Here is a 27,981-nt window from a genome sequence, read left to right on the forward strand (position 1 = left end):
TCAGTGGGAAACCATTGCATTCTTGATCCAAGAAATAAAACTAGGAATTCGGACGAAAACAGGTTTTGATGGCTGGGTACAGTCCAGTCCCCAGGAAGTGACTCCGTATTGGACAAACCTGTCCTTATCTTGGCAGACCAGAGGTCCTCCAACTTCAGCCTAGGGAAGAGAGAATAAAGGGACTCCTTTAGTGAAGGAGACACTAGACATGCAAACAGCAGAATACCGGTAGGAATAATATTGGGGTAACTCTGAAGAACTTGAAATAGGACTAAAGCAGGGGCTGCAGATAGAGGGAGAGTGTTTTGTTAGACCTGCTGGAGTAAAAAAAGTGGGGAAAAATGTTGTTTTCGAGCATTCAAGCCATTCCTCTGGTCTGAGGAAGAGAGACCCAACCATCAACCACGGATATAGGAACAGCCCCAGATCACTGTGAAGCCAATTACCCCCAAAAGGAAGTTTCTCAATTTTCCACATCCTCCACCTGCTTGATCCTGGACAAAATGAACATAATTGTTATAATGCTGTTTATTAAAATCCAGGCATGGCAGGAGATTAATACATATGTCCAGTGATTTGTGTGCCTATCAATGAATGCACTGTCCACACTCTCAAAGGCCTCATTTGCACCAGCAGTCTTGAATGCCTGCTCAGAGAGATCAGCATTTGCTTTCTGACTCTGTCACCAAATACCTACCAGCTTTTTATTGAAAACCTCCCAACAAGATAGCTTCCGTGAAGAAAAACACATGCTTGTGAAAATTAGAAAACTGGAAGCACTTCAAGGTTAATATAATTTAATTTCATTTCATTTAATAAAGATGTGGTACTTCTCCAGGCTGCACCAGAAACAGTCACTAGATTCCCCTCTGTCTCTAGGAACAAAGGGAAGTCCAGGCAGCATGTCACAGGCTTTATTTTAGGTGGGATGTGGTATTCTCAACACTAGGCTACTGTAAGTAGGATATATCAGCATGCAGTTCTGAAAGGAAGGCAAAAATCCCATACACAGTTTCCCTGCTATTCTGCTTGACTGTGTGAGTGAAGAAAAAAATACTATGCATACCTCAGTCCTTACACTTCATGCAGAAGCCTTGAATTGCTGAAACTATTTTCAAGCCTTGAAAGTATAAATTCTCTATCGACCTGCTTATGCTCAAAGCTACATTATTCTTACCTCACAGTTACCTATGCTTCCAAAAGTAAATCCACCACAAAATTCATGATTTTTGACACTTCCATTCAGAAATTCAGGGCGATTACATATTCTGTTTTCAAGGATGGGGAATTCAACATCTTTTAGTCTGTTGTCTGTATCGGTACCTTTACGAACAACCAAGAAAATACAACAGTTATGAATGGTAGCCAGGTCATTGTGCTCCAGTGAAGCCTCAGTAATGAAAGGATTGGGATCCATCCCCAGGTCTTCTATAGTCTCTGAGCTCCTTGAAGGACCTTATTAAATCTTCCAACTTTGTACTTGGATCACACTAACAGTCAACAAGCAGAGGTTATTCTTCTTTGCAAAGTGTTAAAAAACCAAATAAAAATAGATGCCTAGTATTCTGAGCAGTGTGGACTGGATGATCGGTTAGTGAGGTGGACTGCAAACTGGCTGAAGGAGAGAAGCCAGAGGGTCGTGGTCAATGGGGCAGAGTCTGGTTGGAGGCCTGTATCTAGTGGAGTGCCTCAAGGGTCAGTTCTGGGACCAATACTATTCAATATATTCATCAATGACTTGGATGAGGGAATTGAGTGTACTATCAGCAAGTTTGCTAATGACACCAAGCTGGGAGGAGTGGCTGACACGCCAGAGGGCTGTGCTGCCATCCAGCGAGATCTGGACAGGCTAGAGAGTTGGGCGGGGAAAAATTTAATGAAATATAACAAGGGAAAATGTAGAGTCTTGCATCTGGGCAGGAACAACCCCAGGTTCCAGTACAGGTTGGGGAATGACCTATTAGAGAGCAGTGTAGGGGAAAGGGACCTGGGGGTCCTGGTGGACAGCAGGATGACCATGAGCCAGCACTGTGCCCTTGTGGCCAAGAAGGCCAATGGCATCCTGGGGTGTATTAGAAGGGGGGTGGTTAGTAGGTCGAGAGAGGTTCTCCTTCCCCTCTACTCTGCCCTGGTGAGACCTCATCTGGAATATTGTGTCCAGTTCTGGGCCCCTCAGTTCAAGAAGGACAGGGAACTGCTGGAGAGAGTCCAGCGCAGGGCCACAAAGATGATTAAGGGAGTGGAGCATCTCCCTTACGAGGAAAGGCTGAGGGAGCTGGGTCTCTTGAGCTTGGAGAAGAGGAGACTGAGGGGTGACCTCATCAATGTTTATAAAAATAAAGGGTGGGTGTCACGAGGATGGAGCCAGGCTCTTCTCGGTGACAACCAACAGTAAGACAAGGGGCAATGGGTTCAAGCTGGAACACAAGAGGTTCCACTTAAATTTGAGAAGAAACTTCTTCTCAGTGAGGGTGACGGAACACTGGAACAGGCTGCCCAGAGGGGTTGTGGATTCTCCTTCTCTGGAGACATTCAAAACCTGCCTGGATGCCTTCCTGTGTAACCTCATCTGGGTGTTCCTGCTCTGGCAGGGGGATTGGACTAGATGATCTTTCGAGATCCCTTCCAATCCCTAACATTCTGTGATTCTGTGATTCTGTTGTTTTATAGGCTTCCATGACGGTGCAGTAGTAATGGCTTGTTTCAGAGGGAAATGTTAGCCTGGATTCACTTTACATTAATTCAAACTACTTCAAGCCTGAAGATAGCATTTTTCAGACAAGCAATCCTGAAGCCAAGGCAGAATTTTCCCCAAACACAGTTTATTTAGATGTGGGGCTCTGGCTCTGCTCCCCTTCCCCTTCCAATTTCATGAACTAGTTGCATGACATGTCACGTCCCTCTTTCCCACTGCCTAAATGCCACAAGGGTCTGTTGATTTTTCCATCCTAATGCAATTACAGAAGAAATCTCGCCTGTACCTTTTTTTTTTTTTGTGGCTTTGATTACGAGAACATAGGAAGCAGCTGCCACCATGTGGCAAGCTGAACAGAAGTGAAAACAACGCAAGGTAAGAAAGAGAAATAAGTGAGAGAAAAGCCAGTAAATACTGTCTATGCTGGAGAAAAGTGTTTCTTGATAATACTGATGAGTTACACTAATAGTAAAGTGATTATTCTTAAGCATTATTTTCATAGCATCCATTTTGTAGCTAAATGACACAAGAGGGGGAAGAAGGTACTGCGACCTATGTGAAAGGTTTTTACGGTAAAACTCAGAGACAGGGACACATTCTGCTCATTTGGTTTTTTTAAACTCTGTGGATGCACACATGAAGAGGAATCCATTGGCTTCATTTCACAGGTGAAGTATTAATAAGGTGTTGCCTGGCAGAGGAGGTGGCAAGGGCATCCTTTGCATGTAGTTCAGCGAGGCCAAATGTGTATGTGGGAGCTGGGACTGACTGAGGGCAGATGCCAGCATCACTACTGGAAGCCACAGGGATGAGGAATTGCCTCCTGCTGCAGCAAAAGCGGGTCAAAGACAGCTGGGTATTCTCAACCCTCAGCACAGGTGGAGGTTTTTGACATTTGGGGTTTACTGACATTAAAAACCTTCATCTTGAACTCATTTTGCTTGTGACGCAAAGGTGGCTGGATTTGAGCAAGCTCTGACTCAAAGGCACCACAGTTTCCAGGCTGTCATCTTATGTCAGATACAAGGTCTTAAGGCTAGTGCTTGCCCATGTATCCTTTCTGTCTGGAGTGAGTGTAGGTCCCTGCAGAAGTCAATACAGGCAGTAATGTTTAGACTACAGGAAGGCAAATGCAAGCTTCATTTGGATGTTAAAAAATGTATATCTGAGGGTCAAAATTACAGGAAAGGGTATTATTTGAGTATTGTGCTTATTTGTGTGAATACCGTGTATACCCTAGCTGAAGAAAGGCCAAAATAGACAGAGATAAAAGGTGGCAAAGTCTTAAGTCTAATTTTCCTCTCCCTTTTCTCTTGTTTAGTGAATGCAATTTATGTGAGCAATGAGGGGAAAAATCGAGCTCTGAGAGAAAGAAATAAAAAGAATAATGTTGCCTAGTGACCTCTGACTTAGGTAAATCTTTAGTAAAATGTCTTTTTCAGGTTTCATGACAGCACATCTTTGGGATAGTATTTGAAAACCTTCCTAAGTTTTCAACCACACTGAATGCGCTTTACCTCTTGTTTTTCCCCAGGCAGTTAGAAAACATACTGCATTTCTTTCTACCATCAGACTGGTTTCAGGCAAACAAACTGGTTTTACATGGTCAGTAATTGTTACAGGACTGGAAAACAAACAAAGAATAATTAGAAGATCCTTAGGAAAATTATCATCAGCTTGTTCAGTCTTCATAGTCAGGGGGCTCTGCATGGAAGGGGTGTGGAGATGGGTGGAGAACGTGATGGTGCCTTAAAACTGTATAAACAGTTGCAAGATGGTGCCTGGTCACTTGGTGAAAAAGATGTTGCTTACAGCAACTGAAAGTCTTTGGGACGTGTTTGTGGGCAGAGCCACAGTGTGAGTGTGTTTGGAGCACAGTGCTAGAGCGCTGATCTCTGGTTACCCCTGAACTGTGTATAGGAGCATGCACAGGGCCAAGCCCAGCCATAGAAACCCTTACAGGTGGTGTGAGCCTGACTTACCTCAGATCCCCCCTGCCTCAGAGGTCATGGACATTTTCAAGGACTTTACAGGAGAAGTGAAAGATAGATAAATGAGTAATGAGCAGACACAGCTGAAGTTGTGGGAAAGTCCCTTCTCCTCTGATTATGTGGGTGATATAACTGTGGGTGACATCATGCAGTGTTTCTCACATTAGTATATCTAGCACCTCAATAAATACCAAACTAACATTCTTCCTCATCACAACATTGTGCCTGGAGGCTTCAGCACTTGAATGAAGCTTGATATGGAGTGGACAGGGCCCTGGGAAGCAGTTCTGCAGAAGATAAAATCATTGCATAGGGAGGTATTTGCTTTGGACTGTCTGATCCTGTATTGACTCTCAGGTGTAGATGTGAAAAGGTGAGGTGGCTTCTGGAAGGTCTATTGCCCTAGAAGTCAAGTGCAGACAAGTGAAAACAGTTTTGGTACAGCGAAATTATGTCTGAACAAGCTGTTAAATGAGAGCTACTACTGTCAGGAACCTACCCTGTGAAGGTTAATTCTTATTGTGAAAGAGAGTAAAAGGACCTAAATGAACTCCAGATGTTCAGTCAGGGTAATATGAATCTTTATAATCTCTTTTCAGGCTCAGAATCATTTTCAAAGTATGTGATGTGACAGCTAGTGAGATCTTTAATGTACAAGTAAAGGGAACTAACACATCTCTCAGTTCCTGTGGCCCCAAGAAAATTCAAGAGAATGAGAGACCAAAAGGAATTGACTCTGACACATCTTAAAATACAGATCTCTCCAACACAAAAATCTGAACAAAACATAAATGCAGCAGTCCCAGAAGGTAGGAGATGCTGATGCCATCACCATAATTTTGAACTCTACCCTTTAGCCCTCTGAAGTCCAAGATGTTGATCTCAAACCTCCACTTTCACATGGTTCCACAAAATCAATTCTTTGTCAGTTCTTTTCCATGTAATAATGGAAATCAGTTCTGCAGCTTTCAAAACCAGTCCATTCACTTCTCAGTAAAGGTCTTTTTTATCAAAAGAATTCCTGAACATTGATAGACAAGAAGAGATTAAAGCGAGAATGCTTGGACTGGTGGGAGGTTTTCATGGTTTCCAGGTTTCTCGAGGTTTCTAGCACTGTTCCTCTAGGGCCTTTATCTTCAAGGTTGTATTGAGCACCTCAGGGAACAAGAGCTGAGAAGATATACAAGAGTATGGACGGCATAACACTGAAATGGAAGTATAAAGCCCAGACAGCACACATCGGCTCAGGAGCATGACACATAATTCACTTGGAACTAGACTTCTACTGAAACCAGTGGTCCTTCTCAATAGATCAGCCCTCCTTTGGGATGATTTTTTTTCTAGATCTTCACAGAGCTGCATCTGGTCTCTGACAAGTCTTGTCTGTTTCCATAAAATGCAGGTATAGGAGTAGCAACCAGTCTTCTCACATCTTATTTTCTTGGGTCATCTGTTTGATGGACAGGGAAGATTTGGGAATAATAAGGTCCACAAAGAAAGATGAAGACAAATGTGAAGAAGGAATTTAATGAAGTCGAAAACAAGCAAAGTTGATCTAAGCTAGAAACTGAAGGCTATAATGTCCTCGTCTGCTATTTATGGCATCTCACATGCAGAATGTGTTCAGATGGTGAGTGCTGCTGATGCAAAACTGACTGCAGTGCTGTAGCATGCATCTACAGTGCAAATGTGTATAGAACACCCAGTGAAAGAGGAATTGAACGACACAGTTACAAGCACTAGCAAGAATAAAACCGGTGGAGCATGAGTTCCTCCACTTGCCTCAAGTCAATGGGATTTTGATGAATCAACACCAGAGAACCTGAGTTGAAATTTAAGTTATATAGTCCTAAGTTCATTAAAGCTGTATGGTGAATTTTGAAAAAGGAATGTCTTCTTAGGTGAAACATGCGCTTTTCATGATCTTTAATCCATGTGTGTTGAGTGTAATAACAAGAGGGAAAACAATGAGTAAGCACAGAAGTTTCAGGAACATTCCAAAAGGGAAAAAATAACATTGTAATAACTCCACACGTTTCAGTGCAGACTGCTCACACATCTAAGCAAGACACAAAAGAGGGCTTCAGGCAATTGCAGTTATGCACTAGATTTTTTACTATATCACAAGCAGGATCTGGTTTTACTGAGATGTTGGCCAAGTCTGCAGCTCCTGAAACTTGCATGTGGGCTGACCTGGAGCACTGCCAGGGAAACTGAACCCTTCTACTCATTCCATGCAGAAGCTGTGGTGCCTCCTGGCCAAAAGTTCAGCTGGGTCTCACAGCTGGAACAGCCTACAAGCAGAAGATTCTCCAGACATGACTCCTCTTTAGTTTGCCTCCACCTTCCCTGCTTCAGTGGAGCTGCTGCTAGCAGGTGACAAGTGGGAATTCCCCATAATGATCCCTTCCATCTTAACTGGTCCTTGTCTTTCCTGAACTGTGTAAGAAGCTCACATGTGTTCTGCCAGTGGGGTCATTCAGTAGGAGAAATGTTCAAAAGGCACCTCTGAACAGACACCTATGCTAACACTCGCAGGGACTCTCACACTCTTACACCGCCCTCCATCACCCCTGAGGACTAACTCCAGGCTAAGCCAATTTGTGACTTCAGAATAAAGGTGTTAGAGGTGGAAAACTTGGACTGAAATCATACCTGTTCAACTTCAGCAAAGCAATGTCTGCTCCACTTGGTTCTTTTAATACTTTCTGAACACTTTGGATTTGTAGAGATGGCTCTGCTGCATTGAGATTCTGTATCCCAAGAAACACCCTGTAGGAAGAAGGCTGTGCAGACCTGGAAGAAATGACAGTGGCAAGGTTAAACATCCATACCTGTAATCAGGAACATCACTCTTACAAAATTCAGTGATTTCCCTGGAGAACTGCAATTAACAAGATGGTCAGGCTGCTGTTTCTGACCACAGATGCCCGCATTTATTCTTGGGGAGAAGGAAAATGACTTTTTAAAACAGTTTGATCTTTTATGACAGTGAAAAATCTCATGGGCTGTAAATGGTATGGCACCTTCTTGCAGTGTTCACAACTTCTAAAGCCCTAAGGGCCAGCTGCTGGCCACAGTTTTTCCAAGCGCGATTAGCACCAGCACATCATTAGCACCCTCTTTGGCATACTTCGGAGTAGGGGAGAGGGCAGAGACAGAAGTAACCTCTGTTCTGCTCTGCTGCTGTTTGATGGAGACAGGAGCAGAAGATAAAAAACAGCTTGCTGGCAAGAAAGACAGGAAATAAGCAGTAAAGAAAGTGCCTTATTGGGTACATCTTGCTTCTTCATTGATATTCTCATGCAGATTTAGGAAATGCCTGTCACTCATTTTACTGGATACTCACTCTTGCAAGCACTGAGCTGCAGTAAGGACCCACTGTGGATGTATCAGAGTGCCAGCACAATGGTGCATGTCAGTACTAAAACAGAGAAGACAATCACATTCATTTAAAACTGCGTAGTCAATTCTCTGCCATCTCTGCCGTGCACAATGGGAGATATTAGCAAACTTGCAATATGCCCCTTATTCAAAACTTTTACCAGTCACAGTCTGCCTTTTGCCAATGGCAAGAGAAACCAAATGCAGATTTTCAAAGGACAAGCTTTATTTGCTCCAGAACACAAGAGACATGAAAAGAAATTTAACGCCCAGGTGCAATTTTTGCAACAGGGCACTCTTGCTTTCAGGAATTTAATAAAAATAAATACATCTCTTAACAATTTCACTTGTGATGTAGTGGGTTTGTCCTGATAAGCAATTAATAAAAGGACACATCCTTCTGATTTGTGGGGTTGCTTTAGACTAGTTCTTTAAATAAACCTTACTATGGACTTTTAACTTTTTTTGGGATAATATTTATCACGGTGACTGTCAACAACTCTATAGACATTTTCATTAGCCTTTCTGTAAGTACTTCATCTGCTCTTCAGCCACTCTCATTGTGACTATGGAAATGCTGTGCATAATCGTTTTTTATACTGAGAGATGATGGTCTTCCTATGGCTTCGAACACAACTAGGGTGGTCACGGCATCAGTTTACACTTGAACCAGACTGGGTTCTGGGTGAAAAGGGATAATCGAAATCCAGTCATACACATTGCAGGTTGGTGGCTATATTCCTCAGCTTAAATCTCCCACTGTGGAATGCAATCAGTTGTCATTATCCTCAGTGGAAATTATTCCTCCCCCATTTTAGTAAATAAAGGTGTACTTAATGTCTGCATTTCATGTTTGCCCTCTAGAGATTCAGGAGAAAGCAGAGAGCTTGGGATTAATCGCCCAATAAGTACCTATCTGTGAACATTATGATTTAAAAAAAAAATCATTTTACATGCTAAGGCATTTTATATATAAACAAAGTCCAGTCTCCAGAAGCATACGCATTGTTTCCTGTCAGTGTCTTTCTAACACCTGTTCTCAGTGATACCCTGGTGCTCACAGATGGTGATGCAGTAACTATAACACCAGTACCTCATCCTGAGGCTGACGTGCCAAGGCCAAGATCCTGGAGATGCATCACACATGATATATTGCTCACAGGCTCGCTCACTCCCTGTGGGGATTTTTCCACAGTCGTTCTTGGAAGAAGCTACAGAATAAAAAAAGCTACAATGGAGATTTTTAAAGCAGTACTTTAATGCCATCCACAGTGCAATCAGATGAAAAGAGAAAGGCATAAGACTTTTTTTTTTTCAGTCTTCCTTAGGTTTTCACTCTTTATATTGATTAATAGAAACTAAGGGTAAAAAAAACAACCAGAACCTTTAGACTCCATTATATTATAATTACCACGAGCATTGAAACCTGCAGCTAAGGTACCACATTTGACAAGACAAAATATTAATTTATCTGGAAAAAATGGTTAATTATGTCAAGCATTTGGATGTAGTCAAAAAACATAAGTAAAATTGCAATGAGCCCCACCCCCACAAGAAAATCTGTAGGGAATCTGAATGGAAAAGAGAGCTAAAGAAAGTGGAAGAAGCTGAAGGGAAAAGAGAGCTGAAGAAAGTGGAATAATTTATTGCTCAGAAAATTACAACAATTTCTAAATTCTTTAAAACATTACAGTCTACACCTTGGTTGAGTTCAAATAATCCCTAAATTATAAATAAAATTGAGTCACTGTCTATCTGTCACAAGATATTCCAATTTTACCCTCACACTGCTCACTCTACTTTCTTGTTAATCCAAACCTCTCTGAAATTTTTAAAATGGATTGAGCTTGGGTGCTCAGTAAGGACCCAAGTAACACTTTCCAGAGCTGCCTATGGTACTATGGATGTTAAATTTGTTAGTTCCAGTATGAGACAATTAATGAAGTAATCAAAGGCAAGAGACTGTAAGACTCCCCTGCACCTTTAAGCTGGTATGCAAAGGATGTTTTGAAAAGAGATCAGATCTCAAAGTGAAGCTCCAGCACAGCAGTTCCAGGGAGCAGGGTTTTACAGCTGTGGTATGTGTTGTTTGTATACCATTCCTTCTTTTTGCCCATGCAGCTCTTAGGTCTGGTTGACAAAATTAACGTGTACAATCATAATGCATTGCTGCTTAGAGGAACACATTCGATATCCAGTGTGAAGAATATCACATACTCCTGAGGGAGTGACCACCCTTCACTATTTCGTATTGCTACATCGCTCAACTGAACAGGGACCTGGCTTCTAGATGTTACTATAGTAAAAATAATGCATGAGGTTAAGAAGAAATAGACTTTCCATATTCCTGACAGATATATTTAAAAAAAAAAAAATCTATCAAGATACAGCAAGATACAGACAAGGAAGGGAAGGGCAAACCAAAGCAAATGAGATGACTGCCAGGTATGCCAAGCAACTTGACCACTGTGTTACAGCTGTTATTGATGCCCATTTCCAGGGAACCACAAAAAGTAAAATCTCTTTCCTGCTGAATTTTTCAGCAACCAGCACACCTAAGGAAAATCTGTGTAAAATATCCAGGACCAAATTCACTCCCTACCCCAAAACAAAGGCAAAATATCTAGGGACAGATTGTTTTAACATCCAGATCAGAATAAAAACTGAGTCAGTAGAGGATGAAAAGGGTTTCAAAGGATGTCATCTCTGGTGCTCCCAACTAATAGGAAAAGTATAAGAGCAGGATCTTGAGGCATTAGTCCTGCCACAAAGTGCATGTAAAGACTAGCATGAATATCAAGGAAATCCCCTCCTGCATTTGAGGAGTCCAGGGAACGGATACCTCTCTTCACAGCTTCACTGGATATTTCAAATTCAGCTAGCAACTCTGAGTGCTTAGTTTTGCTGACCACAAAGGAGATAGAGACTGTTATCTATGAAATTTTACTAATGATTTTTAGTACCAGGTTATCTGAACTTCAGCTGTTACAGGTGCCTGATTGTGTTAAATTTCCATACAGACCTAAATTCTAATGTAAAGGTACTGCCTACTGCATTTTTTTATGGTTGGATTGAAAACATTTTGTAACTATCATAACAAGTTGTAGAAAGGGAGAACAGAAAAGTCTTTAAGGATAATTACAGCAGTGTGGGATTTCACAGTACTCCCATTTTTTTTCTGGATCTGTTGTGAAGCACCAAACACCATTTACATCTCCATCGGGATTCCTGCAATACTGTAATAATTACAAAAACAGAGAAAGAAGACTCCAAATGTTAGCCACAGAACGAAGAAGTGCATGTTTTTAAAAAAGTGTTTAACTAAAACTTTGAATCATTTCCCCAACTACTTTTCCACTGCATATTAAATGCTTTCTATTTACTCTGATCACAAAATAATTTCTTTCCTGTATCTCAAAACCATTAGGTGAAATTTAAAAAATATGTTAAAATTGCTATAATCTTCATCATCCACCAAGAGTCACCCTTGCTCTAGTGCTTTTCAAAGCCTCATGAGAAGTAAAGTTTGACACAGGATGACTAAATGCTTTGCACTAAAACATTTATTGTTGACCTAGTCCTTCTTCCCCCAAAGTTAATGAGAGCAAGTTAGGTCAGCTCCAAGAATTTGCCAGAAGCCCTATATGATTTATTTTGTGCTGCTTGCTGTCAGCATCAACCCCATGGCATACTTTACGCCTGAAGTACCAATACCCAAGGTAATGTAAAATGCATCCTTCCCTCTTCAATAGGTCTGAGCTATCAACGTGATGATTTCCAGATATGCTTAACCTGGTCTATAAAGACTGAACATGAAGTGTTTACTGAGGGGTCATGGAGAACAGAGGTAATGTTCAGTTACACCCATGGCATTAACAGCTGTTTACATTTTTATCCAAGCCTGCTCTTGGATGGGTCACAGGAGTGAAATGTTTGTGGCTATGAGGTTTCTGAGAATTCCACTCTTGACAAGTCCTGCCCGTTCCAGTTTTTGCTACTGTGCCACGATAGTCTTTACCATTACCGTTAATGCAGTCTGTGAAAAAAGAGGAAAAGGGAATTATTGTTAGCTGCTGAATCTGTATGTGGTGGTGGTAAGCAGAAACAAGCCAGATTAAGTACCTTTAGGACTTGCATACTCTCTAGTGCCTACCGCTTTGTTTGTCAAGATGGATGTCTTCCTGGATGTACAGAGTAACTGACTTGGAAGAAATTTCAAGGAACTTCAGGGTAATGCTTTCTATAACATATTACAAATATCTGAAAAGACTCCAAGATTCTTGCTAAATTGTATCAGCAAGCACCTTCCACAAGAGAAGAATATTTCAGAGCTAGCAACCCATTAGACTGAAAGAACAACTTTTTCTTCCTAGGACATTGCTTCAGGTACTTTCTTCTGCTGCACTTGAGTAAGAGTACACAGCTCCATTTAGGAACATATCTTTTATTCAAACCTGTCACCTTCTTTTGCAAAGTAAATAATCTGTGGAGAGCTCTACTATACATTCAGAAAAGTCACACCACTTGGACCAACACGGACTATTAATTAAGGAAAAAACAAAGCAGGATAGAGCAAAAACTTGTGTCTCTTACTGCATGTATTTTGTAAAACACGAACAAAATGAACAATACAACAAGTTAAGGTCAACCTTTCGAAAACATAAAGCACAGCACAAGCAAAATTCGTATAACAACAAAATTCACTGTGATCATATTTCAAAAGCACACAGCTGCAGAAACACCTGCAATTTTGTCTATTTTCCTCTTGTTCCCCCAAATTAAAAAGATATTCTAAAGAATGCACTGTAAAATGGTATAGGTTACAGGATATGAACCGACTAAAGAGTACTTGATGCAAAATTCAACAGTACGGATCTGAAAGCTGGAGGAGGGATATGACTCATATTGCAGCCCTACTCAAGAATAATTTTGATAGATTATGATTTCCTTTATGCACAGATTCTACAGGAGGTGACAGTTATAGCCAGCTGTTACCAGATGTGGTGGATATAGTCAGGCCAATATTTTGTGCCGTTGTTGCAGGTGGGTCATTTGGTGCAGGCTGTTGTGTATAGTCATCACACCTCTTGAGATTGCAGTAGTCCCATCTCACGCTGGGGTCAGTGGTGAAACACCACGGGCTGCTGTCACCATCTGGGTTTCTACAATAGTTGTCCCTCAAATCCCTGCAAAAATAACTGCAATAGTCATGCTGCATAAGGCTGAAAGTAATCATAGGAATAAGTTCCCAAAAAGATGTGGATCTGTAATATGTAGAGACAAATACATTCATTGATTTTTTACTTGTTGCCAGATATCCTATTACCAGCAAACACATTTATGTTTGTGATTAGAGTGTAGAGTTACAGTTCACATGTACATCCGTGTCAGGAATATATTTATGCATGAGGAAACATAATTCAACCACTGGCTTAAATTCTGGCTGTAATATGGCAATGTACTGACTAGCTAAATAAATACCTGATATGCCAATAATTTAATTTCTAAGTACCTATATATAAGCATAAACAATTGTGTGAATGTGTGAATTAGTAACAAATATGCAGGAAGATCTACACTATTGCTAGGCATCTATGCTTTTCCAAAGTTTTTATTTTTAAATGTCAATGGGTACTTTCTCATATTCAGAACAACAGCAAATAAATACTTATGCAAATGATCCTCCCTATCCCAAAAAAACCCCTCTTCTACTGAATTCAGTGGGAGCACTCCCATGCCTGTGCTTGCTGAGGCAAGGGGAAGTAGAATTTCTCTCTTCAATAATTTGAAGAGTTGCAGTATTTCCCCATTCTGATTCACATCACAGTCACAGCATTAAAAAACTGAAATGCTTTTTTATTTTTCTGAAGATGCTGCAAAACATTAATTCTACATTTTCACAGTTTGATTTCTATTTTTTAAATGTTTGTGAAAATGAGGATTCCCTCTGAGGATGTTCCAGTTTCAGTATTTTTGATGTCAAAATATGACCGAAAATTTTTTTAAAAATATATTTAGGGTGACATCATAAAAAAGGCAAAAAAATAGAAAGGTGTCAGCAATGATGGATTTCCTAGCAATTGTCGCCTTGTTGCTTTCCTACCCTTGTTAATGACTGGCACATTAGTAATTATGGTTAGCTCTCTAAGTCATCACTGCTCTAGCTTTGGTAGTCTGAAGAAGAAAAATCAAGGGAGAAAATTCAGCGTATGCAATTCTGAGTGCCCAATTCCAACTACAAAGAACATTTAAATGCTAGTTGTAATCGTAATATATCTGACTTTGTGTTTTGCAGCATAAATGCTGTGTTATCCGCAGATGAAATAAGTACAAAGGCCACCACAAAGGTCTCAAAATCATAAACAAAATGCATATTTCGGCAGATGCACAGACTCTGGATACAAATCTCCCAGTGATGGTTACAGAAACTCAGATTTAAGAGTAAAGGGACACAGCTGTATTCTACTCAGAATTTAAATAACGAGAAAACACAGGTTTTAAAAAAGGGACTAACAGAAGATATTTCCACATCCTGGAAATTTTCTTACTTATAGGTATATTCCCTGGCAGGCTTTTAAAGCACAAATGTGCAAAGATAATAGAATCAGCAATGGTTATTATCTGATAAAGCAAGAAAAGTTGAGATAAACATACGCGTTTGGGAATCTGTCTGGGGTTTTTTCATGCCTATGTGGGAACATGGAGCTCCAGGCCTGGCATTTCTTTCCCGATACAGTGATGGAAGTTATGCCACGATAACTCTGGCCCTTGCCTCGGTAGCACTCCTCTGACAGGGGAACCTGCACAGGCACATCTGTAGCAAACAACAGAAACCCATCTTTTGCATCACCATTTTGTGTTCTTACTGAGTAGGAGCAAGAAAGCATCAAACACCTAAGATGACAAAAATGAATGACTTATTTAAACAGACAGTGTCCAGTGAGAGCATCACAGCCAGCATGAAAAGCAGAAAGACATTTCCAAAGATATTTAGAAAACTTCCACAGGTTACACTCATACATCAGATGTTGCTAAGTGGAAGATTCACCTCTCCATTTCATTTTGGTATATGTGAACATGTTTGAATTAAAGATCAGATCTTGTTATTTTTTGTGCTTAAATGGATGGATGTTTCAGATGAGATTTTTATTACTTTGGAAGATCCTGTCCTCTCCTTTATGTCTACTTAAAAAAAATGGGACTTCCTTTTATTTAGTGCTTTTTTATCTCTTTAAACTTATTTTTCATTTTTTAATTAACTTGCTAAAAATACCTCACATTTGGGAAAAAAAATAAACTTATTTCAGCCCGCAGTTCTTCTGTTTGGTCAGCTGGTGATTTCCATCCTTCACTGCACTTCCTTAACCATTGAAAGTCCAACATTTGGCAGGTTTTGTAACATGCCGAGCAGAAAAACTGCATTAAAACGGTGACAAAGTGACTGAAAAAAAAAATATTTGATGCATTTGCAATGAGAAACAATAAGACTCTCACTGCTTTAAAGTCCTCCTCTCAAGTACACGGCACTACTCATACCAGCAATCCCTTGTTCTCTCCCATCGCAGTGGGGAATCGCACAATACTCCCACCGAACACTGCTGTTGATGGTGTAGCACCAAGGCCTCTTCTCTCCATCAGGATTTCTACAGTAGTTTTCCTCTAAGCCCCTGAAACAGAAACACCAGCTTTAAACTACTCGGAAATTGAGAAGAGTTGCATACAAGACTACTAAAAACTGCTGCATGCAGAACTCAGCTCAGTGGTTACATTCATTCTTTTTAGAGATCATCTCATGCACCATTATTTTGGGCCTAATCAACAGCCTTCAAATTTACAGTCTAAATGCTTATAATATATGAAGAACTTTTCAAATTATTACACTTTCTGCTCTAGCTTTTGAGGCCAGGATACGGCCATAAAAGCTGACTTCAAATCACAAGCCATAGGTGTACCTGACCATTACGGTAAGAACCAGGTGAGGCTCGATGTCTCAGCCTGATCCTGGAGGCATGTGTGTACGAGCACCAGTGCATGCTGCTTCCTGCCCTGTGATAATGGACAGGGTTTCACATGCTCTGGAAAACTTGCAGGATTCATTTCACAATCCACAGGATCAAAATACAGAGCTAAAAGCCTGGTCAGTCCCAGCTATCCTTGCCCATTGATAGTACTCTGCAAAGGCAGCTCCTCTGACCCTGGAGCACGAGGATGTATTGGAACATCTTCGACCTTGGGGCACTGCTCTTCAGAAGAGCAATGGATTGAAAGCATGCCAAAACACAGCCAGGGTGTTTTTCATGTAAGAGTAGTAAATATTTATAACTCTGCAGTGGGATGTGCAGGAAACAGGCGAGATAAGTACCTGAGGCTAAAGTAGCTGGTATAAAAAGAAATGCTGAAAAAAATTAAGAGCAAGATCTGAGCAGAAGTACTGAGAGCTGACAAAAGGCGAGAAAACAACTTATCAAGGTAGCTGCAGAAAACCTGTGCTACTCTTGCCCCTGCATCTGGATCTATAAGGAATAACTATGTTCTTTGACATTTGTTAGAATGATGAGGCTCAGCATACTTGCAGGGATATCCGTCAGGAATCCAGCCATGTCTGTGAGGAAATTGTGTGTTCCAGTGTTGGCAAGTATTTCCTGATTCGGTGACGGCTATCCTGCCTCGATAGTCTTCTCCTTTCCCGGAAAGACACTGGGAGCCCAGGCCAGAGACTGGTGGCTGTGTAGCTGTAAAAGGATTTGAAAAAGAAAATAAAAGAAAAAGCACAGCTAGACAGTGCTTTCAAATATATTTAAAAAGGCCCTCTTTTCTGTAATGTCAAACATGCATTTTTTTCCTTCAGCAGAGGTGACATTGGTTGAAAGCCATGGCAAAACCAAAGTATACATTTTCACAAGTGGTCTGGCTGCCAGACAGATGTCCTGCATCTGCCCTCTTACAGCAGTCAGCAAGTAACTTTGCTGGGTTGAGTCAGATTTTGTGCCTGCAGTCCCCTGGGAGCAGAGCTGGAAAGGCAGTAAGTAGTCCTGTACAAGTAAAAACAAGTGGGGTGAAGGGAGCACATTCATATAATATACACGGGTAGGGTGGAAGGGCAGAGAGGGTAAGGGCCAAGAAGAAATGGTGAGAGAAAGCAAAACAGCCTTCAGAGCTGAGCCTATGGAGCCAGTGAATCGGGAAGGTGGGGCAGAAGGAGGAGGGAAAGAAAGTGAATTGGTCTGGCATGTGGGGAACAGCAAAGATAGTAAGTGATGATCAGAAACACAGAACCTGCAGAGGGCAGAGAGAAAATGAATCTACAAGGCATACCTCTTATATATACTTTGTATATGGAATTTCCTGAGGCGACACGTATGACTCTAAAAGGTTGGTCTGTTCCTTAAACTTTCTTTAAGTTTTAAGCACAACATGGAGATGCTATGATAACTTTCACAATTTACTTTAGCATACAGAAGCCTATTAATAGTCATTCTTCCACCTGTAATTGAGCGCGCTGATATGAACTAACATCTAGCAAACGCATGCTGCTGCTTAGAGCACTGGCAAGTGCAGATGCACGAGAAAGCAAGCTCTAGAGATAAAAAACCAAACATATTTCTCAAAGTGCAGTCCAGTTCTACGAACAGTAATGCTAATCTTATGATTCAGTGGTTCGGAAATGCTCAGATTTAGTGTGCTCAGCTCAATGGTTTAAGCTAGCTCACTGATAAGACAGGTTTTTCTCCTGGGGCCTGAACTTTTTTCTCAGGATTCATCCCTTGCAGTGCTGGCTGTGCTGGCCAGACCCAGGTAAAATATCACAGAATGGCCACGTGGTGGTTTAGGTGTTTTCCATGAGTTATCAGGTCAGCTGATTTAACCTGAATGCCCTGCCTCTCAGGTGAATTTAAAAGGTGGTTGAAGCCAAATTACCGTTTTCATTACATCTCTGATATTATCGCGCTATGTTACACTTGCATCCTCACTGACCTTACATGATTTTATGTAACAGAAATTTGGTGAGTGATTCTGCTTATTAATGTGCACTTTGCCTGGTTCACAAGGGTTTCCTCAGGTTATTCAGAACTGCTATTTCTTGTCTTTCCCCTCCCTCCATCATTTTAATGAGAAGAGCCACCCTCTGGGATGATCTCAGGAAATCAGACTCACTGCAATGAGGAATGTTGCAATATTCCCAGCGTTTAGTAGGGCTAGTAGTGAAACACCAGGGCCGAAGTTCGCCATCAGGATTACGGCAATAATTCATCTTCAGATCCTTCTCTGGAAAGCTACACATTGAAAATGAAAGAGAAGCTTGTGAGTCAGCTATGGCCGGCTGCAGCAATTGGGCTGTCTGCAGGCAGGGTCTCCCAAGCACTGTGGGAATTAATTCAGCAGTAGGCATGACTCACTGTTTTGGGGTAAATCCATGCATATGAGGCTCTTGGGCATCCCAGCGCTGGCACTCAAGCCCAGACTTTGTTCTGGAAACTTCTCCATGGTAGTCTTCACCATTACACTGCATGCACTCTACTGTAGGGCCTAGGCATAATGAAAACGAATCAAGGTTCACACCAGCCTGTGAATTCTGGTCCTGATCTATTCATGGAAGACTACATTGAAAGGAAAAGAGGGGTTTGCTCCAGCAAATTATGAAAGGAATCCAGAAGACCATGCACTACTGCCTAACCAAATGAATAAAGCTTTAGGGACACATGTCATTTAGAGGGAGGACTTTGTCATATATCTATATGTACTAATACCAATGGGAGTTCTGTAAGTAACACAGGTCTTGGGTCAGTCTTCACTCTTGCTAAATCAATGTCTAGGGGTAAGAGCAGGACACTATTAGCAAATTATTAAAAACATTCACTTCCTCCATATTTACAAAATTACTTTGATAATTGGAGCCAATTAGGAAAACAACCTTTGTTTTGGGAACTTCTTAAGTTCCAGCTTGATCTAAATTTACATTTGAAACCAATCTGCAATAAAAAAGCAAGAACAAATAGCAGGAATAACATTAGCTACTCAAACACTCCTTCTCTGAAACACAAATATACCTTCTCCAGTGTGGGTGACTTGGCCCTCACACTCTGGGATGTTACAATAATCAAATCTGGTAGCAGGATCTGTTGTGTAACACCAGGGTCCATTTTCATCTCCATCAGGATTTCTGCAGTAGTTTTCATCCAACCCTGCATTGGGGTGTTTTTCAGGTGTATAACTGTAATAGTATTAAAATTCTATTTTAATTCCATTGATTTAGTGAAGCAGAAGGGAAATGTCCAACTTGCTAAGTTAATGGTGGGCTCCATTCACAGTAAAAATGAGACAGATTCCTCATTGTAACCCATAAATGAAATCTGAAAAACATTCTATAACTACACTTATTAATAGCTTCTCTCTAGATCCCAGTTGCCAACGATGGATGAGCTTGCAGCCTGTAAGGACTGTGACAGTTTTAAAGGACAGTCATTGTCTTTAATACTTGCATCTAGCTGATCTAGTCAGCTCATGTGGCCTGTGGCTCTGTCATGTATTTTTGTTAATGCAGCTACTTTAAAAGCGGAGAATCTCTAGAGACTATTCACCAAACACAACTGGATCCTAATTTGCAGAGATTTTGAAGCAAGTGAACCTGGGCTTCTTCCTGTAGCAATCCTCCCAGGGAAGACTAAATGGCTTTTAAACAAAAATCTAAATAAGCATATCCAAGTTTCATTAGAATAATAACAAAAAGACCCCTTTTAAAACAGATAAAACTCAAACATGGATCAGAGAAAATAGGCTAGCTGCTTCCACACGTGCTCTAGTGAGCCCAGTGACAGCCAGCCCTGAGAAAAATCCCCCTGGGCAGCTCCCTTGGGCACTTAGATGTTCTGCTGGATGTTTCTTCTTGACTGCCTCTGGATGGCAGGCAGGAAGTCATAAAGCTGGACAGATACCACTTTTTTTTTTTTTCATGTCTCATTCAGAAGAGAAATTATGCCAAAATTTTCATCATGGGTTGATAGAGCATTTCACCTTCTTAAGAGGCCCAGCATTTAAACACAACTTCTCTAGCTGACTACACACCCTCTCCTTACCCCGACCATTGCACTTCTCTGTCAGTAGAGTCAAAAGTAACAGGACAGATGAAGATAAGGGTGTCTTTAAAAGTCACCTGACAACTGGCTTTGATAACATGCACTATAAAGTTGTTTATACACATGACATTGGGGAAGATTGGAAAAGATTCAGAACCACATGAAAACAAATATAAATAAGGTCATACTTTGGTTTGTGAGGTGTCTTTTCTGCCCACTTCTGGCATGGAATACCCCTCCAAGTTTTGGCTTCTGTTCCTCTGTAGTCCTTCCCAATCCCTTTTTTACATTGTAGAAGGTAAACTGAAATGGAATTGGCTTTGTTAAGTCAATGGTGGTACAACACTGCACCTCTTGAAACTGGGAATCTGCAGATGTAAGTCTGGAGTTCATCAGTTTATGATGAACCATGCTTTACCCACGTTTTGAACCTCTTGTGGATGCAAAGAGAGAGATGCATTTCTATAAGATCTTTTAAAACAAATTAGTTAACAACTACTAGGTAACTACAGATGAAAATTCCTGAAGCATTTATATAAAGCTAATCAAATAAATGTAAGAAAACAGAATTGCAATTGTTTTTGACATACATAAAATGCATGTTTATACGCTCTACTACTGGGATAAAAAGGAAGGCCTTTCACTAACAGCTCAAGATTCTTTGAAATTTATTGTTCAGAAGCACATTCACAATATGGGTAACATGCAACAACCCCTTAAAGCCAGAGAGTTCTTAGTTATTAGATTACGTTTGTCACGTAAATGGTCCCCACATCTTTGATTCCTCTTAGCCTCAGACTCCCAGGTACTTTCTAGCAGGATTCCAAGGCAGAGAGAAGGAAAGCCTGTTGATGATGCTTCTATTGGCAACAGACACTGAAAAATCTCCAGTTATTGGGGTGAGTGATCCTCATTTCTCCTCTCAGCAATTTCTTTGCACGAGAAGAAACCCTTTGAGCCCTCAAATATAAAATGGAAATGTTAGAGCAGAACAGGAAACCAATTTGATAGGAAAAGCTGAGCCTTGTTTGAGTGTCTTGCCATAGTTACTGTCATCATAGTGTGTGGCTGGGACTACAAATGTCTATGACGCATGTCTCATCAGCACACGCTCTTGGAGCTGCTGCCTGGTTGTCAGGGTACTCCTGGAGTGCCCAAAAGTCTTGTCACTGCTGCTTCAACTACTGGTACCCCAGTAGCAGGTTCCAGCATGACCATCTCTGGCCAATAGCCTTGCCCATAGACTTTCTGATGTTGCCAGGTAGCTCCTAAATTATTTTAGCATGTCTAAATGCTTAGCCAGACTCATCTGGCACCTAGGGAGAGGGGGTGGAGGCTCTGTATAGCTGGGTCAGGAATGAAGACAAGCAAGTAACTTCCCTGTTCAAATGGCACATGGAGACCACCATGCATTTAGACCTTTGTATTTGATCCCTCTTAAACAGAAATTTTAGTAACACGTCTCCTTTCCACTTGACACCCAAAGTCTCTCTTACTTTTCCATCCTGTACATGACTTTACTGTGCTGGCCTATAACCTCTGAAAGTGAGTGTTCTTCAAAAAAGTGATAGGATCAAGAGCCAACCTACATGTAAAGACAAAATTAAAGTTTGACTAAGGAAACTGCTCTGTAAAGAGGGAGAAGTCCCTAGCCAACTTCTTAAGGATTTTTTCAGTGACCTAGTGCAAAATCTTTGATTATTGCCCACACAAGAAGGTAAGCATCCCAGATGGCCACGAAGCTAATAAAAAGGGCCATGGTTCTTAAGCTCTGAGATGTCAATTATTATCACAAGAAAAGGCACTTTTGGAGGTGTGGGTGGGAAGAAACATGACTCAACATAATGTAGTGAGAGTAGCCTACAAAAGCTGTGCATTTGTGCCTTGTGGATTACTCCTACTATTAATAAGGAAGTTGTAATCAGAAGAGGATTCCTCATGCAGGATTTTGCCATTAACACAGAGAAAGGAAAACTGTAACTGCCAGACACATGTTCATGGAGCCTTTGTAACTATGGACAATCTAAAGTATGGTCTGCACACAGATCCCAAATCATCCGTCGTGGGGTAAAACGTTAGTGCATAACATTTTGTGGCCCAGCGCAGCCAGACAAACTCTTATACTTGCAGAAGGGTGAACCTTTTGTCTTTGAAGTAGCTGCATCCAATCCCAAGGAAAATAAGCTCTGGCAAAGACTAGTGCCAGAGTAGCTGTTATGAACTCCAAGGTTTGAGGCACAGGTGAGATTTTACGGTCGTCATGAGCTTCAGGGAGTGGCAAAGTCATAAAATGTTCTGGAGATTGCTTCCTCCAAGCAGAACAGATTCTATAGTATCTCAGCAGAAGGAAGTTTTACAGCAGCTATTTTCTGGTACTGAGGAGTCATGGTGGGGACAGAAAACCTTTCTGAGGCTTAAGGACACTAAATGTCTTTATTTGCATATTCAGGTTCAGGTTGGGTGATGCTGGCTGTGATAACAAGGTTGCTTCTAGGAAGGTGAGTCTCACTTTTAGAATGCACCTTAGCAGCCTTATGAGAAATATTTCTGGTTTGAGGTGGATTGGGGCCACTATAGACAGCAAATGCTGCCATGTGAATTATCCAGAGACTTCAAAAAGGAAGGAATCTGATCATAATAACACTCAAGAATCAAAGAGTATGCTTCAATTTCTAGCTTTTAAGGCTGAGCTAAACATAAACTGCAAGTTCAGGAAAACTGCGGAGAAAATCCACTCGTCATTAGCACAGAAAGAAGACACCAAGGAACACATATTGCACTGTAAGAACAAAATGTCACTGGCTGATAATCAGCTAGAGGTTAAGCTAGTACTTATTGAAGATGGGTGTTACAAACCAAGTTGCACCTGGTGCCATGAACCTGGCAATCCATTATCTGGTCTAGTAGCAGAAGAATTCAGATATAGGTGTTTAAATGTTAACATTCTAGCATTTTTTCATGTTTGGGCCAGATTTCCAGCAGAAGTTAATGAATTCATCAGAATTGTATCAATTTATACTAGCTGAGAATTCGGACATGAACCGCTTTCTCTTAAACTTTGATAAGGCAAAGGGAACCTGCACCATGATTATTCCTGCGGTTTCAGTTTTCTGTATATCTTTCAAATGCTTCAGAATTGTAAAGACATTGAAAATAATTGTCTTTGCAAACAAACCGAAATGTTCTTACGAGAAATGTTCACTACTCATCTTACATACATTTAGTAATAGGAGCTTTCTTTTTCCCAGAAGATGCATTGGACTGCATCATCTGTGTTCCCACAAAACTAATTAAGATAGTCTAGTTTAAAAAAAAAGTTTATTTTTCCAGCTGTATAGCATCTATTCAAAACTTAGCAAAGTATTAATTAATTAATGCCAAAAATAATCTTAAAACCAAACCACTTATCTAAGCCTGGAATATAACATGAATTAAGCATAAAAAAAAGAGCTAACAAAACATTGAACTTTTGGTTTTGATTAAAATATATATAAGCCAATATAATAGTTGAGTCAAATAATTCTTGACTGAATTATTACACAGAAAATTAGAGAAGTGGGTACATAGAATTAGATAATCCTGTAGTCCTGAAAATTTTTATGACCAAGGACTCCACTAGCTCCACGAAGCAGAGGACTGCAAATACTTAAAGGGCAGAAAAATGCATAATTTTTTGCTTCGGAGTACATTTATTCTGCCTTGTCCCAATAATATATGACTAATGGAGTAAAATATAAGTTCAAATATATGGAGCCTTGATGCTATATGTGAAATTCTCTAGCAGTTTCAGTCCAGTTCATAATCCGTGCAGGCCAACCTCACTGAAACTGTCATCACCTGCAATGATTTGCACCAGCACTGCAACAGACATTGCAAGGATGCAGTTAAAACAGGCTTAATGTGTAAATATCTACTACCTTACTATATACATACTTTTCTTCTCATAAAGAACTGCATCCGTGCTGTTGAACATCACTGTCGTTTTGGCATTTTCAGCCAGTGTTAAACACTGTAGCTTTTTCCTGGTGAATAGGAAGGCCCTGTTGAAATTGAGAAGGAAGCAATATTGGCATAGGAAGCAATATTTTAAATTCCATTCAAATTATTCAACTCATAATTATCTTTCTATAAATTACTAATTTACTAACACTGTTTGGTATCCATCTATATGTTTCAAATTCTGCACTCAGTGTTTGAGACACCGAGTAAGAGACTGAAGTTTTCTACTGCTCTGAAGTGGCTGACTTTTCCAGGGTGTATGACTATGTGATTAAGTTACTATGTGGGAAGCTAGTTACTGAATTGGCAAAACATTATTGACAACATTCTAGCTGCTGAGGTTCCTGCTTTTCCTTACAATGAATTAGAAATATCTCACCATTCTTTTGTGAAACAAGGCAGCATCCAGCTAAAGAGACATAAGCAGCTCTGCATGTAACGTTGGATCACAGCAGGAATTTGAGCATTTGCTATAGAATAAGTAATATATAGTAATTCCACCCTTTCCTTGACCTTGTGGTAATTTATGCATGGAGATAAGCTACAAGCTAAAGGCACAGGCATGGGCAACACTGTTGTGGGCAGAGCTGCAGCAGCATGAGGGTGTTGGTTCTGAGCAATGGTAGGAAAATATCATTGATACGCAGACACCCACAATGACATAGTTTTAAAATTCAACAGAAATTACCTGCAAGTAAAATTTCTTTCTGCTTCACATTTCTCTGCACATTCTTTTTCATTATTTGTCTTGTAAAACTGTTTATTTCTAGTAAGTATCCAAACACCATCTGTTCTTAAATAGTCATCCAGTATATCTCCTTTCACTACAAGGGAAAGAATCAGACATTAAAAATCAGAACACTGCAATTAAGGAGATCTGTGACTTTGAGTGCCATTTTTAATGTAGTGTCAACAGATGAAGGCACCACTCATTTTGTGTAATTCTGGGTAAAACATGATAAACTCTGAGGAAATGTCTGTCTCCTGACACAATCACAGTTGTATGACTGGAACGTGCCACAGAAAAAAAATGAAAAAACCAAAACAGCAGAAGAGAGATGCAGAGAAGTAGCTCTGGATGGAGTTATGTACAGGTTTAAAGCTGAGAACAAGGAATGTGAAACAACAGTGAGAGACAGGAGAGAGGGCCTAAATGGTGCCAAACAAACACCAGTCAGAGAAAGGTGAAGGGAAATGATATATATAAATACTTAAGTTTTGGAGAAACGTGAATTGGAAGAATGTGAGATCATGACCTCCCATGTGGATGGTACAATCTCTACAGTTTTACTGGTCACTAAACTGTTGTTTGACCTAAGATGTCTTGCCCTGGACCGATGGACTCCAATCATTAGATAACTATGTAGTCTCTTAAAATGGTCACCATTATTTTTGTTGTAATGGGTTGAGTAGACTTACTAATGAATCTGCCAGGCTTGCACAAATTAATCCATGATTTTAAATCAGTAAATAAATTAGTAGCATTATATCTGAAAGCTAGATGTGCATAAGATGTATATGATGTACCTGCTAATACATTTAACACTTAGGTCCAAAATGGTCTTGCTCACAATGGAGTTTGCCATCTAATTGATTTTTTTCCTTTTATGTCTATAAAGATTCTATGTTTCTGTTCCTAATTTCTACAAAAGTTTATTTCCATATCCAGCATCAGGTTACAAAGTTACAGAAGTGATATGGCTAATTATTTCATTTTTCGAGCCAGATTATTATTGACAGACACAGTAAATTCATAATCTTTACAGCATTCTCACAGGTAATGTTGTGAATCTTTCTTTTATAAAAATACCCATTTTAGGCTCAATTCACTGCAACATCACTCCAGTGTAATTAACTCCCATGACATATGGGTCATCCATCACCTACCTCCACACGACACATATTCATATAAAATATGATAAAAGGTGTTTGGGCTACTAATGAAAGTAAGATGATTAATTGCCTGAGGACAATTTGCTGTGACTGCTTGCAGAGTTGGCTCAGTGCTACAAAATCCACATGTCTTAAGAAATCCTTGACACTGAGGCCTCCCATATCTAATCCTATTATTACAGGCTCTCCTGATGGACTCAGCAAACAAATGTTTCCTCTCCTGACCTTTTTCCTAAGCTAACTGAGGCCACTGTTCCAGAATTGCAGGGGACCACAACAGGAAAATATTACTTTCCAAACTTGATTCATCTTAAAACTGAATGTTTGTCCGAAGAGCTCTACTTTGGATACCATGCCTTTTCAGTGACCATAAAACAAGTTTTCTTTCAGTTGCTTTAAGAACAAACACGTGAGATTTTGAATGACTTGCATACGCTAAAAGGCAGCACAGATTGGCAGAAGCTTAGATAACAGAAAAGAAAATGTGATGTTAGTTGTCTGAAAAAAAACCACTGCAAAGTGTAAACTTAAAAAATAATACAGTAGATTTAAAAATGCAGCAGGGAATGTATTATTCTGGCTAAAGTCCAAGTCTTTATAAAGCCAAATATGACACATGATAATTGAACAGAATAGTCAAATATATGTGAGCAAACCAATTTCTTCTTTTACATATGTATCTTTCCAGACTTGACCAGTACTCATCCAGAAGACATAAATAGTTTTAAGGCAGTTTTGTGGACTATCACTTAGCAGCAAGTGAGTTAGAGCTGATAACAGTCAGCAAATAAAAATAACTTTATCATCTGTCTTTTGTAACTCAGTACAATCATACAATGATATGTCCCTGTTATTCTGTCATTAAATGTCTGAGCTATTAGAAAATCATACAAACTGTACTGATGTATTTTTAACAGTACTTTTTAAAAGTCACTTAAGGGACGTACAATTGTATCCGATGTTAAGTACTAGAGAATATGGTATCTGACTGAAATCTGATTGAAATGTATACTACATGTGGAACATTTATTTACGGAACTTGTAGATGAGCTTGAAAATAGTAGATTACCTTTAGTGAAACACCTATCTTCATTTGGACTTGTAAAAAGAAATCTAGACATATTCCTGGGAAAGCTGATCTAGGTTACTAAAGATTAAATTTCTACTTACTACCCCCAGGAAAACAAGGGAAAACATTTTCTTATATGTATTTGACAACAGAAGAAGCAAAATTTCTGGAATATAATGGAGCTTTTTAAAATTTAATTCCATTTTAAATATTTCATTTAAAAACTTTAAAACTTACGTCATAAATGATAAAAATCAGGATCACTGTGCTTAGCAATGCCTGGGAGTAAAAACAGCTTTAGTATTTGATCCAAAGCCTGCTAAAACCAGAGAGAGCCATCTCACTGACTGCTAGGGGTTTTGTAGCAGGCTTTGGGGTTGCTTTCCCAGGGTGCCCCCGTTTCTGGCCATGGGGCAGGTTTGCCAGGAGCCATTAGTTCCCCACACAGACACCAAGGCTGTTGTTGCTCTTCTGATGTCTCTAACAAACACAACACTGGAGCAACCACAGCTCTCGCTTAGTCCAACAGCAGCTCTCACTGGCCAGCAAGACCCAAACCCATTGTCATCCAGGTAAGTGGTGACACAGAGATTTGGGGACCTACCTTCACCAGATGGAGATTGCAAGTGTTTGGCCCTCATCTCACTTAGGCAAGCAGAAGGCAAAGGACTCTTACCTGAGCTGAGCAAGAAAAGAAAGAGAAAGGCAGCTTTGCTAATCTCCATATTGGCCCAGCTGGCGAGTGCTGGAAGTTGTGTGTGTCAGTGCACAAAGTTTTATTGACTCGTACTGGAGTGAGGCAGCATCAAACAAACAAGGCAGGTAGGTTCAGTTAATCATTCTCCCATGCTGTGACCCCCTTTGCTGTTGTGTGGC

General features: G+C 40.3%; 1 protein-coding gene across 1 annotated transcript; it reads right to left on the reverse strand.

Annotated features, from left to right (window-relative positions):
• Positions 1-27,830, reverse strand: LOC135987806 (plasminogen-like). Its single transcript, XM_065633015.1, has 19 exons — positions 27,782-27,830; positions 24,832-24,967; positions 24,078-24,184; positions 20,333-20,447; positions 19,119-19,282; positions 18,468-18,597; positions 18,226-18,344; positions 16,640-16,802; positions 15,607-15,737; positions 14,725-14,884; positions 13,066-13,256; positions 11,958-12,106; positions 11,213-11,306; positions 9,164-9,281; positions 8,036-8,110; positions 7,342-7,482; positions 4,213-4,319; positions 1,178-1,323; positions 1-159 (listed from the first exon to the last, which is right to left on the reverse strand). Exons 1-19 carry the CDS (start codon positions 27,828-27,830, stop codon positions 1-3), a joined length of 2,454 nt encoding a protein of 817 aa, XP_065489087.1.
• Between the last annotated feature and the right edge of the window lie 151 nt (positions 27,831-27,981).

Source organism: Caloenas nicobarica, chromosome 3, assembly GCF_036013445.1.
Source record: "Caloenas nicobarica isolate bCalNic1 chromosome 3, bCalNic1.hap1, whole genome shotgun sequence".
NCBI lineage: Eukaryota > Metazoa > Chordata > Aves > Columbiformes > Columbidae > Caloenas > Caloenas nicobarica.